Source organism: Chaetura pelagica, unplaced genomic scaffold (assembly GCF_000747805.2).
Source record: "Chaetura pelagica isolate M959 unplaced genomic scaffold, ChaPel_1.0 scaffold477, whole genome shotgun sequence".
NCBI lineage: Eukaryota > Metazoa > Chordata > Aves > Apodiformes > Apodidae > Chaetura > Chaetura pelagica.
The window spans coordinates 560958-575051 of NW_009953956.1; the positions used below are offsets into that span (position 1 = coordinate 560958).

The 14094-nt window shown below is 41.9% G+C and overlaps 1 protein-coding gene across 1 annotated transcript in view; it reads right to left on the bottom strand.

Annotated features, from left to right (window-relative positions):
- The window catches only part of ADAM12 (ADAM metallopeptidase domain 12), a 179249-nt gene that overhangs the window by 128970 nt on the left and 36185 nt on the right, over positions 1-14094 (bottom strand). The window contains exon 3 of the mRNA XM_010001877.1: positions 3069-3142. Coding sequence (XP_010000179.1) covers positions 3069-3142 — 74 coding nt within the window. The remainder of the gene's footprint in view (positions 1-3068; positions 3143-14094) is intronic.

A 14094-nucleotide genomic window follows, 5' to 3' on the forward strand; every position in this document is an offset into this window, starting at 1 on the left:
GTATTTAATGAATACGTACCAAAGAAAACTTAACAGCTGGAAACCATAGAGGAGATTTTTAAATCCTAAACTGTGAAGTTAGGTAGGGGTAACTCCTCCAGAACTAACTTACAACATCTTGCCCAATTCGTATGAACACATCTTGCTGAGTCTAAAGATCAGAAAACACCAAACTGACATTAAATATTTCCATAGATAACAGATGGTTTAACACATCAGTCCCCACTTGGGGTTGCCTAATGCATCTGAATCATGTTTTGAAATATAACTCAAGGATTGGAAAATCTCTAAGGTTTTCAAGAAATGGAGTTTAATGTCAAGACTACTCAAAGCAGCTGTTTCTACTAACCACAGAAAATCACATCCAGTTTTTTTTGCATGATCCAATGCAGAAATTATGTAATGTAGGGGTCCTATCCACACACATACCCACTCCCCCCCCCCTCCCCCGTTCTCCAAGCAATAACGTGCTTTACATGAAGCTGCAGTAAAATAACAGCACACACATCAGAGCTTCAAATGTGTTGTCACTTAGTACTCCAGAAAAGATGTTTGTGTTTAGTGCTGTACTTCTACCTATGGCATGGGACTGAATGGCTACTCCAATGCTCAGCATTGATGCTTTCAAGATATCTGAGCTGCACCTTTCTTGCCAACATCAGGAAGATGATGCAGACCAGAGGAGACAGGCTCTGTATGCACATCTGCTGGTCTTCCCTGCAGCCCTGGAGACCCATGGGCAGGAAACATCACTCCTATCTCCAGGTATGCAATGACCTTCTCACACCTCTGCAGTCCATAGGTCCAAGCTGGCCTGTAGCCACTAGCTGTCATTCCCCATCCTCTTCTCTGCAGAAATGCATTCCCTCATTTCTCTCTGGGACACTCTTTTTCACTCCATGAACCTGCAGGGCCCCCTGGAAGCAGCAGGACATCCGTGCTGCATGCTCCCTGCCCAACACCAGCACCACAGGCAGAAAAAATGCAACCACCTATTTGCACAGACAAGCAGAGAGGCCTAGAGGTTGCCTGCCCTGGGGAGCACACACCAGTTGTGCAGCTGCTCTGCTGAGTTACCTACAGGAGCAGGTAACACACAGACCTACACGCACACCCACCGTGGCAACTTGCAACACTCAGACCATTCTTTCTTCTGAAGATCAAAGTCAGTAACACGGGAGAAAAGGGAGAAATGATTTTGCAAAACCATGACCAACTGTTTCTGCTTTGGGATCTCTGAGCTGCCTCGTGTGCTGCAAATCCCAAACACAAGCAAGGCTGATCGTAGAGCTTTACAGACACCTAGAATCTCCTGCTAAGATGAGGAACCTCATATTCTTAACACCAGACACAGCTTTTCTGGAATGCAAATCTGCTGGTGGACACCCCACCACAGAGATAGATAAAGTAAAAAATAATAATTGATAAATATTGTGTTTCTTAAGCAGCAGATCTCGACATCTCCAAATCTGGACTCTCAGACAGATGCTCATAGAGTTAATTTACTGCACTTCCACATGCTGCTTCTAGAAGAGATGGAGATTGCATCTTACACTTCTCTAAACCTGACTTTATTACAGGTACAAGAGAGTTTGGTATGTTCAGCAAGGCCTGTATTAGCAGTTTTATGTTCTTTTAATCGCTGACATGGAATGTAAATAGTTTCCTCAATTGCTGCATACTTCCCATTCCTGAAGGAAGGCACACCCTTTGACAAAGATTTGGAGAATATAAAGTTAAATCCCTGTTTACTAAAGGAATTAAGTCCTCCTCTAGTTACTGAAACAGAGCAACCTATGCTTGGGAGATCTACATACCCTTCAAGGACAGGAAATTAACAACTATGGAGCACTCAAAATAATGTCAAGAAAGCTCAAGATTTGGACCTGACATTGAATAACAAAGTGAACTGGATTTTGTCAGAGCTGCATGATGTCAGGGTTCATCCAAAAGACTGCAAATAAAGAGTGTTGTGTGTTATTTTACTACAGAGGACTGCAGAAGTGCTCCACGGTTTTCCATTGACATTGTCCATCACCAGCCTTGGGGCACCTGGACTCCCTTGGACATTTGCTTCCACATGCACATTCCTTCCCTTTAACACATAAAAACGTACTGCTTATATCTATGGTCTCTCTATTACAGTAAAAAAATTACCTCTGCTGCTTTTATTTCACAGCAGGGGAATCTACAGGCCAGATAGAGCCTTGCTAACATTGATAAAAGGTTTCCCCTAGGCTGAAAGTGGTCTCTGTTTTCCTCTGACAAGCAGCATCTAGTCATCCTGATCTGGGTTGCCACAAATTATCCTAGAGATGATCTTAGAGGAAACTTGGTTGAACAGCTGAGAGGGTAGATTAAGACTTTGATGACTTTGGTTCTGCTTGTCATGGACTTTATTTCTGTGTGGTTCTCTGTAAAAAAATCTGCTGGGTTTCTGCCCATGGGGCCATCTCTCCAGCAGCCCCTGGCACCCCCCTCTGAAAGCTCATGGACACGAGTGGAAGTTGTCAAGAGCACGTGGAAGAATATACAGAGTTTATAGCCCACAAACAAGGAATCAAGCTCAGCTTTGGTCATGGGCCTCCTGAACAGCACGAATGTCCCATCACCAGTCCCTTGCCAGCAATCCCAGTGAACTCCTGATTAAAAGTCCATGAGATGTTAAGCCCAAGTGCTTGACTCATCTCCCTGAGCAGAGGCCAACAGCCACTGCACGGAGGCAACCATGGTCACAGGCAACTTCAGGAGGGTTGAGTCCTCCAAAAACAGTTCCAAATACTGCAGGATTTTCCACACCACTGTGTGGCTTGCCACAGGAAAGGAGGACAAGCCCAAATCAGAGACAAATCATGCTCAATGGGAAAACACTGAGAGGCAGCATGTCCATTTTCAGTCCCACATGAATGAAGACAATCGTAGAGGTTCTTGCTCTATAAGCAATGAGAAAATGCACACAACCCAAACTGGAACAAAACCCTCTTGTTAGGGGCCTGTTCAATTTTAAAATTATAACCCTTCTTTGAGAACCCCCCCATACAAAGGGAACATGCAACAAGAGTACTCACTCGTTCCTCTCCAGATTGATGACTAGATGTTTGCCTTCAGCTTCTATTACAAACTGCAGCAGTGCTGGGTGACTCTGAAAAAGGAAAACAGAGTTGTCTGAGTCCAACCCCAGACAGACCCCATCACCAAACTCAGCCCTGGTATGCCAAGAAGCTGGACACTCGTCTGCCATTGCAGGGTCAGGCCCTGCTTGGGAGGAGCAAACAGGAAGGAAAGAAATGTACCATGAAATTAAATGAAACAAAGGGAAACGTTTGTGGTGTCATAGCTTTGTAGTCACAGCTCAGTGTGAACAAGCCTGGAGAGGCAGCATGAAGCTGCAGGATTTCACACCCAGCTTTTCTGGACACCGTGGTGCTCCCTAAAGCAGTTAATTGCACCACTTGCAACTCTGCACATCAGAGACCATCCTGCCTGGGAAGAGGAGCAGCGTGGTGCAGCACCCATCAATTCCAGGAGACATCTGATACACTTTTGACTTTTCTCTTTTTCTTCTCCATAGAAGAGCATAACTACATGAAGCACTGATAGAATCTCTTACTATTGCTCAGCCTTGCTGTACTGTATTTCCAAGAGAGGCACAAATAATGGGCTTTGCATGACCTTTGTCAGCTCAGGATCCCCATGTCCAAAGCTGGTACCTCCACCACTAAGAGCAGACCTGCAGTGCTGGGATCAGGGATACAGAAAGGCTTTTTCCCTTCAGGCTGAGCATGCTAAATATTCTCATGTAGAGCTGTAAATGTGATCTAAGACCATCACGGAAGCTCAACATTTAGTACAGTCACGCGGAACAATAAATATGTATTTTAAAGTTTTCATAAGGAATAATGAGGGTCTAGCTTAAAAAAAAAAAAGGTGTTGGAGCAATTGGAAATATGGTCAACAATATTATCAAACATCTCTGTCAGAACAATAGGCAAAGTATCTCTACATATACAAGTATTCATAGAATCATAGAACTGTAGATTGGGTTGGGTTGGAAGGGCTCTTAAAGATCACCCAGTCCCACCCCCTGCATGGGACACCTCCCACCAGCCCAGGTTGCTCCAAGCCCCATCCAACCTGCCCTTCAACACTGCCAGGAATGGGGCAGCCACAGCTTCCCTGGGCAACCTGGGCCAGGGTCTCACCACCCTGAAACTGAAGAATTTCCTCCTAATGTCTAAACAAGACACCAACACACAGAAATCCCAGTTGCACTTCAGCACTGAGCAGGGATCAAGCCATCTGGATTGCATTTTCAGCACCACCATGACTGTGTGCAACCTTCACTAAGCCATTCCCCTGATTATACAACAAGTTCTTTTTTTTTCATCTCAAGCATCTGAACATAAATCCACTTTTCCTTTTGGTAGCTTCGAAAGAGCATCAGAAAGGTCTGGTGATCCATGTGCCCTCTCAGAGGCAGGAGGCTCAAACACTTGTTTGCAGAAAGGGGCCAAGCACCTACACAGCCTCTTGAAACTGTCCTTCAAATGAGTTAACACTATGCTAGCTACTCTTAATCCAAAAGCCTAAACTCACATATATTTTAAGACTGTTTACACTTAACTTACACTTCATTAAACAAACTTACTGGATTGCGAGACAGTATTTCCTTGTTTTGAAATTCCAGCAGTAGCTTGATAAATCAGTTGTTCCTCAGTACAATCCATCTGCTTTTCTGAGGATTTTCCCCCTCCAATTGCAGCACCAAGGCAGGACAATTTGAGGGTTACAGCATTTAACTGATTTGTTGAGAAATGGGTTGGAATTTGCCACTGCTGCAGCAGTGCCTGGATGGGGCCCGAGCACCCCCAGCCCACGCCCTGCCATGATTTTTAGGTGGCTTGGAAAATTGTAGATGTGGAATAAAAAGTGAAATTAGGAGCAGGCTGTCCTAGACTAAACAAAATTGTAATTTGGTTACCAAAAAGGAAAAAAAAAAACTGACAACTCCCCAGTGCTCTCAGGCATTATTAAGCCCAGATTGTGACTGAGATACTGTTGTTTTCTCCTAAATGTCCTGCCCCACTGCTCATGCAAATTCAAACATGTTTTCCCTCTCTCCTCAAAAAACAGCAACAATATTGAAATTCTGCTTCTAGGTGAACTTTGCAGAAACTAGATCCCACTAGAATGCTAAATAAATGCTTCAGACTATCCTTGGCATCCAGCAAATACATGGGAGTAATTTATTAGCAAGAAGGAGCATTGATTACCACTTTAATATTAGTGCACTGGATCCAAACCCTGTAAGATATCCATACTGTAGAGTTTTGAGAGAGTAAAATACAATTAATTCAATATAACACAGTAAATAATTGATATTCCTGTAACACAAATAGATTCCTTTCAGCTAAAGGACCTCTGTTAATATGTAAATGTAACTATGTTTATTCATGAGCTCACAGTGCTGCTTATTTGACAGTCAATTGATGTTAGCAAGTCGCAAAGTTAAAAAAGCAGCTGCAGAATAAAATACTATGTGACAAGACCAAAACATCTCTCAGAGAATTCCTAAAGCTGAAACTTCTTGTTATCAAGCATGATAATGTCCTCAGCTTCAGGTGCTGGACCCAGGTTCAGATTCTCTTGCTTTACATTCATTTTTTTCCTTCAAACAAATGGCTTGTTTGCTGAGAAGAGTCACCATGGTCTCATGGTTTTAAACTGAAAGAGGAGAGATTTAGATTAGACATGAGAAAGAAATTCTTTCCTTGGAGGGTAGGAAGGTGCTGGAACAGATTGTTCAGGGAGATTTTTGATGCCCCCTCCCTAGAAGTGTTCAAGGTCAGGCTGGATGAGGCTTGTGCAGCCTGGGCTGGTGGGAGGTGTCCCTGCTCATGCAGGGGGTTGGAACTGGATGAGCTTTAAGGTCCCTTCCAAGACAAACTGTGCTATGATTCTATGACTGGCAGTCTTAAGCATAAATACAGCAGAAATGACAGAATGTTCAGGTGAAACAGTGATTAGAAACACATAAACACTTAAAATGATACATATCTAGTGTGAAAGAAAAATAAAGATACTTCAGAAAGGTATTTCCTCCCTGCCCCCACCTCTTTTTTTTTTAATCTACTTGTGAAATGAACTCATTTTATTTTTTTTTTCCTAGTGGTGGCAGAGCCTCCCACAAAGTATTTGCACCGTTCTGCTGCAAGACCTTAAAAGCTCATTTTGAATCTGATGAAGCACCATCACACTTCTCCCTTGCAATCGAGATTTCCAAACCGGAGTTGCGAGATGAAATGGGAATGACCACAAGCACAGACATTAGATCCCTGCTTTATGTTTTCTGTTTAAAAGAATCCAAAAAGCACATTGTGAGGGCACACACTCTTCTGTTCATAACATTTCAGAAAGCACCACTTGTTATCAGCTTAAGAACCACGAAAATAATTTCCATGCTGATATCACACCCTATTCCCACATCAACCCCTGGAAAATTACCAAATGATATAGAGTGAATCTTATAAGAGCAGCATCATTTAAACCATAATACATAATTTTGCATGGTTTTTCCTTCTTTCTCTACAGGCTTATATTTTCTAGTTCTTTCTCCTTTTGCCTTTTTCTTTTTGGCAATGATTTTTTGTGGCATGAGAAGGTGTCACCACCGCACACAAACTGTTCCCTGAAATCCTAAGAGGCAGAACTGACTTCAGGATGGCTGAGCTATAACTCTCCACTACTTTCCCCTCCCATGCACAGGATTTCATTTCAGAGCCTACAGCAAATTGTATCCTCAGAAAAGGAAAAGTGTTTCCCCCTTGCTCCTTGCTTGTTTGCTCACTGAGGGATGTTGGTTTGAATCTGCCTTAGTAAAGCACAATATTCTGAAGGAAATTAGTGGAACAATAAGTTAAGGCCCAGCAAGAATTCCCTCTGGGAAAGCAGACTAAAAAATGAATAAATCATTGCTTGGACAGCTGGGAGCTGGGGAGACAGTAGCTTGTTTCTGAGTAAGAGAAGTTCTCTTGTTTTCTCACAATTTATTACAATCACTATGCACCAGTAAAACTAGGCTAACTTGGACATGGTTTTAGATACTATATTCTCCCCCAGTTTAAATCACATTGATCTCCAGATCTTCCTAGAGAAGGAGAAAAGAAATAGGGTTTGGGCATTAAGACTTTCCCCTGGGAAGCTGGAGATGGTGTTAGGAGCTCAGCTCTACCACAGCCTTGTGTCTTGGCTGGGACAAACCACATTTCATCGTGGGAACCTACAACCTCCAGTAGTTGTGACTGAGCATCTTTTTCAGCACAGTAATATAGGAAAAAAAGCCTTAACCATTGCTGGATCATCTCTTCCCTTGGGCTGTGGAGCTGGGATGCGTTGCTGACTGCTGAGATTGGGGCAGAATACTTCAAGTCACTTCTTATTACATTTGAAGAGACAGAAAACAGATGAAGTGGGCAGTCCTAATGCATGGATCTTTGCAGCTTCCTCTCTAGAAAAGAGAAAGGATCCTAGTGGACTGGGATACAAAAGTTAGAACAGCATGTGCAACCTAAATAAAAAATATTCTAGCAATTGCCTAAGAGAAATAAAATATCTGTAGACAAGGGGAAGAGTGTAAATAAACTCAAACAAGCAGCATTCATTCATTTGGAAAGAGAAATGCATTTTCAGCTGTATTAGATATCCAAATCCAGTATTTGACACTAGGGATCAGCACAAGAAATAGAACCAAAAGGGATAATTTTGCTTCTCTGGTTTCAAAGTTTTAAATTATACCCTCCCACGGCAGACTGAAATAGGCAGCTTTGTTTAATCCAACAAAGAGGCTTCCAGTCCCTTCAGGGCTGCTATTAACTTCACCAGAGCCAACCTTGCAACAAGGTCAATTTTGCATGTGCTGTCAAGTTGACCTGCACCCAGGAGGAGCCTGTCACATGCCAGGCCACAACTGGCACAACATGTCCTACCAGGTCACTTGTGGGACACTCCTAGTCTAAAATGGGTCCAAACTGGCAAGATGGTAAGGAAAAAAATAATTATAAGGAGAACTATGGATTGCAATCAGTTGTATGCAACAAGGCTGCTGAGATTCAACATTGAGCAAAACCCAGACTTCAACTGTGCAAGAAGTACCAACATTTGCTGTAAAGATAAGACCCTGTTTATTTTCTCCTCTATGCTCCTGAAAGCAGAAATATCAACACACACACACACACAAAAGTGAGGGTCATAAGTTTATGTTATCTCTTAAGCATAGCTCTGGAGAGGAAGGTACATCAGACAGTTACATTCCACACAAATCTAGATGTCTTTGCTTGTATCTGGAGACAACATCAGGAATCAGAAATGGCATAACTGAGGAAGAGTACATTATTTCTAGTAAGGATCAATTCTGAACCATTTTCTCCTCTCTGTATAAAACCACCTTTCTTCCCCTTTGTTTATCACACACTGATATTCTGTGCTGGTGCCTTCACAAGCTCGAAGGTACTTTTACAGGTCTCACATCTTTGAGCTGATATTACTCCTCTGCTACCTGTACTAGCAAAGAAGGAAGAGCTGGCAAATCTATAAGAAATAAAGTCACCAAGGGAATCTTACCATGAAAACTGGAATTCAATCCAACAAACACAAGCTGTCTACAAACTATGTTGTATTTAAGGTAATTACAACCAGCAATGAATACTGTAAATTTCACACATTGCTTTTCAATCAATAAGTGTTTCTTCCTTTTCTTTTGCTTTTAGTTTAGAAGATTCTTACCAACACCTCCAAAACCAAGTGATATTTCAAGCAGACATGAGAAGTATAAACATTTAATTCATATTGTTGTGCAAGTTCCTGAGGGCAGGGAATTCAGCTTGAGCTTGTATCCCTCTGGTTGTATATAATGAGTAACAACAAAGAGAACAGAGTTGTTTGCAGTTGGGTTTTGTTGTTGTTTTGGTTAGTTGTTGTTTTTATAATAGCATAGCAAAGAATCACAGCCCCTTAACAAATTGGCTGAGCCACTCCAATAATGTAGAAAACCAAACAATTTCCATGTTTGCTCTCAGGTTTAAAAATAAAGCAATTCTTTGAAAACAGAATTACCATGCTCAAATTCTCCTTCTGTCTTCCTCTTCCCCTTCTCATTTCCCTTCCATTTCCCTTTCCTCCTTGTATAGCACATCCAACATCCAGCTCAGAGGAATTCAGGCTTTTCCACCTTCTGTTCCTGCTCCCTGCACTGCTGCCCACCACCAACACAGCAGAAACATCACACATGAGGTCTTAAAGCAGGGACAAGGCAAAGGCCCCTTCCCTGGCTTCCTTACAGGAACAGAAAACCATGCCATGGAGCTTATGTGACATGCATAGAACAGGAGCAGCAAAACAACCTTGAGAACAACACAAATTCAGCAGATTTCTCTTCATAAGCTAAAAAGATATTCAATTAAAATGTAAACAAAGAACTACTGAGGTGCACTGCCCCAACATCACTGGCAGTCCCAGCCTCTGGCCATCAGGTTATTTAGCAGCATCTGCTGCAATTCCTACAAATCCCAGTAAAGAGCTATTTAAATTAACAGGTTTTTTCTCACTGTTGGTATCTCAAGATCCCTATCCAGAGTTAAAAATTCAAGCAACTAACACTCCAGAAAAAGGCAACTGGGCAGTTAATTGTGCCAGACCAAAACCAGTAAAACTACAGAGCTCTAGCACATGGTTTCCTAGTTTCCATGCAGAAACACAAAGCTAATGAGTACTCAGGAAAAGGGAAAGCATGATCACAATTGAGCTACATCCTTTTGGTGAGGCATTCCCCATTTCCATGATTTCAAAATTAAAGAATAACCCAGCTAAAACATGTTTAAAATGTCGTAACATTATCGGTCAAATGTTCCAGGAGCCAACCCAAAATAACTAGTTTGATGTTTTAAAGAAATCTGAATCTTCTGAGGCTGAGTTGCTACATTATTAATTGATTTGGTGTTGGTGAAAAGTCAGGCATGAAAGCTGGAGTCAACATTTATTCCATATCTTCATTATCAGGCACTGAAGTTGCACTAAAACACGTTTATGTGCATTTGGCCAGTTAAACAGGATCACAGAAATTCACTACTTTATACAATTAAAAAAAAAAGAAGAGTAAAATGTGTTCCTTCTTTTGAATTAAATCTAAGCAGAGCAAATAGGGCAGCCTTGGTTTTGAGAGCAGCTACCCAATTATCTGCTGAAATATATTGGTTAAAAATAGGTCAAAATCAATACTCCCTTTTCAGGGCAAACTTTGAAACAAACAAACAAAAGTCTTTCAAAGATCCCTAAAAACAAATTCAGAGACCAACCATTAGTCAATGATGAAGAAGGGCACGGGTGTTGCCAACACTCTGAAAAAGCTGATGGGGAGGGGGCTCCACGTTCCTCTGCCTCAGGATGTGGTTTGGGAGAAGGATACGTGCTCTAACACAAACCAGGCACCACGAGGCACTGAAGCCCTTCCTGAGTCTCTGCAGCAGGATGGATGGGAAGCAGCATCAACCAGCGCTCCGTGTGTATTTATTGCACGTCTCCGTGTGCCTGGTGACCTGCAAGGATCTGCTGCACAGCTGGGGGAGGTTGAGTCCTCAGATTCATGCAGCACGAAGGAAGGAAGAAAGGAAAATGAAACATGTGGTTTGGACTGAATGGAAACGACTGCACCAAACTGTGAACTCAACTTTGTATGAAGAGCAACTCATAAAAATAATTTTAAAAGGCTTATGTGTTTAGCCAGCTCTCATTCATTGCCATGTATCCCAAAGGGACCATCCCTAAGGTCCTGCTTGCCATCTCTTTGCAAGACTATCTTCATAAAGCCATCCAAGGCCACCATATTTTGTAATTTGGGTGCTGACTCCAACTTCATGGAGCACAAGACTTTCCACCCAGACCATCAGCACAACTGGCAGATCCTCAGCTTGGAGGCAGGTCAAGAGCTGCTTTTCAATCCGGGTTTGTTGGAGGAGTGTGTTTGCTCTCACAAGCCATTCCCTAAACTGGCTGGAAAGACCCTGCCCTGCCTGTTCTTGGACATGCTGTGACCTTGACAAAGAGGCTGAGGAGGAGGTTAATTGCACCAGTACACTATTTAGCTTTTTAAAAGAGGTGCAGCTACAAAGGTCTTTTTAATAGTAAAAAAAACAAGAAGAAAATTAAAAAAGAAAGACTTTTGAAGAGTCTGGTTGAAAGACTGGTAAAAAAACACAGCCTATGCTCAGGAAAGGCAAATAGATACCACACAGGTCCAAGAAGCACATGGCAGCTCATCCTCCTGGTACCTGCTGTGCTCTCAGGTCTGCTCATGGCAGCCTTTTATTATCACCTCTGCATGATGGTGGATCTCTCATCTAGAGGGATGTTTAACACCTGAAAAGCTCTGGCCCAACATCAGAAATTTTCTTCCCTGACTCAAAAAAAATGGACCAAAACCTGGCACAGGAAGGAAACAACCTGGAATTTGCTCAAAGTAAATGCAGAGTCATTACACAGTATTTACACTGTACATATGAATCACAACTGGTCGTTTTGCTATCAAACAGATGGGAGCAGAAAGTACCTCATTGTTGGAATACATGATGTGCTGCTTAAGCAATGCTTGGTGGAAGGCTGTGCAAAGAAAACAAACGTGTCTGCTCTGTAGTAAGTGTTACAAAACAAAACACACTAGAAGTGGCAGCTCAGAAGCAGTTGCAGTGGGTCTGTGCAGCCTGAGTTGTGCAACACTCACTGCAGATGGTCCTTTGCACTGGGGGTATTTATGATGTGAAAAAATAGCTGTTGGTATTTGCCAGTTTAAAATGTACATGAAGTTCTTTGAGGAATCCCTGTCAGTGCAGGGGGGCTGGATCTAGATGATCTTTAAGGTCCCTTCCAATCCAGATCATTCTCTGGTTCTTTGGCTATGCCATCTCAATTCAGTAGATCCCATCTGGATTTAAAACTACAAATAGCTTTAAAAGCAAAACTTCTCCTCTTTGTAAGGACACTGAGGACTGTGACCTTATTAGAAGTCTGATAGCAACATCATTACTTCCAATGCACTAAAAAAATCCAGGTCAAGCATAGACTGTACTGCCCAGGGAGGCTGTGGAGTCCCCTTCTCTGGAGATATTCAAGACCCCCCTGGATGCAGCCCTGGGTAATGTGCCCCAGGAGATCCTGCTTTAGCAGGGGAGTTGGACTGGATGATCTCTAGAGGTCCCTTCCAGCTTTGACAGTTCTGTGATTCTGTCTGGCTTGCTGAGAAGAGCATGAGTAGATGAGCTCATGTATGACTCCTGGGGACTGCACACACGATGGGTTTGGGTGTGCAGGGGAGGCAACAGATCAAGAGAAACGTCTTGCAGGGCCAATAGAAAATTAAGTCCATTCTGAACAGTGTCCATTACAGGAATATCTGAGCCACCTGCCTACTCCTAATGTGCTTCAGTGCCTCCTGCATCCCCAGAGCCTCCCATGAATGTGACAGACATGAAGGTTTCTGCACATCCAGACAGAAGGTTTACAAAGCCATTGAAGAGCAAAAACCAAAGCCATAGTCAGTCCCCTCCCCATAGCTCCCTGGTTCACCTAACTAACACAGAAAGAAAGAATAAAAAATCCAGTAGTAACTGTGTTCACCAAGCAGCAGCCTGAGATGGCCACCCTTTTCCCTGAACTGAAAGTCCAATCAGAATGCTTCAAGAAAGCCCATCAATTATTGTATCACTGAAAGAAGATTTCAGATGCTTTTTGTCTCCTGTCAATACAAATCTGGCTAGGCTCAGTAAGTTATATTAAATGCACATGTATTTCCTTCAAGCCACATTTCATTCTCTCCAAACATCTCTCTCTAAATTAGATCCTTTCATATTCCTTGAAAAGCTCAGTTCTTAATTAGGAAAGACTTCTGATTTTCCATTTTCATTAATTCATTGGACTCAAGATTTTGAAGCCAGAGTAATTGCAACTAAATGAAACTTATTGAAAGGCAAAAAGATACAATCAATTTCAGGCAATGAGAAATTTAAGAACTTTTTTTCAATGCAAATGCAGGGTAGGTCTAAACGTCCTGGCTAAACTGAATCCTTGACATTGCAACAATCTCCAGAGAAGCAATGATATATGTTTTGCTTCTCTGAATGAACTTGGAGGGTTGGCCAGATTAATGCTTAAATCACTTAATTATTTGGCATCATTCACATGCTGTTCTTCACTTGCAGATCCCTCTTGCTCCCCTCCAACCATGCTGCTCCAGGTCTATGCCAAGATCTCTGAGCTCAGACTTCATTCTCTCTAAACATCTTTTCATATTCTGTGGCTCAGATTAAATCTTCTTTGCTAATTTGTTATTGCAATCACAGATGTGCTTCTGGATTCGAGTTCCCTTTCGCATCACAAATACTGGAATGTGAACCAGAAGTGAGGAGCTGGTATCTAATTTCCACTCTTTCAAACTGCAATTTGTCTCTGATGATCTTCTGAGGATGACAAATGTGTTGTACAAAGACAGAGAAAATATTAATATTTTTTTAAACTAATGGAAGGGGAGATTTCACCCCAGTCTTGGGCTACTCAAGATAACTTGACACACTTTCCAAAGCTGTACTTCCAAGACACATGAATCATTTTTATATCCTGGAATGTGCCCTAAGAGAAAGAAGGATCTGAAGATTTCCTAGTAAAGCAAATGATATTGCAAACCTGTGGGCAGCATCTCACATTTTTCTCCTTAATTAGAAAGAGACTTCACTTACAGATACCCTGTCTACACATGTACATTCTCAAAGAAAATAAATGATGTAAAGTAGTGTGGAAAGCTCAGAAAACTTATCTAAGAAAGTACTCCCTAGAACAAAACCATATGTTTTATTCTGAATGATACCTAGAGATTTAAAGTATTAATGACCAGCATATTTCTTGCCACAAAACCAAAGACAAAGCACAGATGAAAATGCCATTACCATTAATATAGACAGAAAAAACTTGTAAACAAAATGCACCTATTCATTACAAAACACATTTTAAAAGATATCTAGCTAGATTATAGAAGGGCAACATGCATCTCATTCC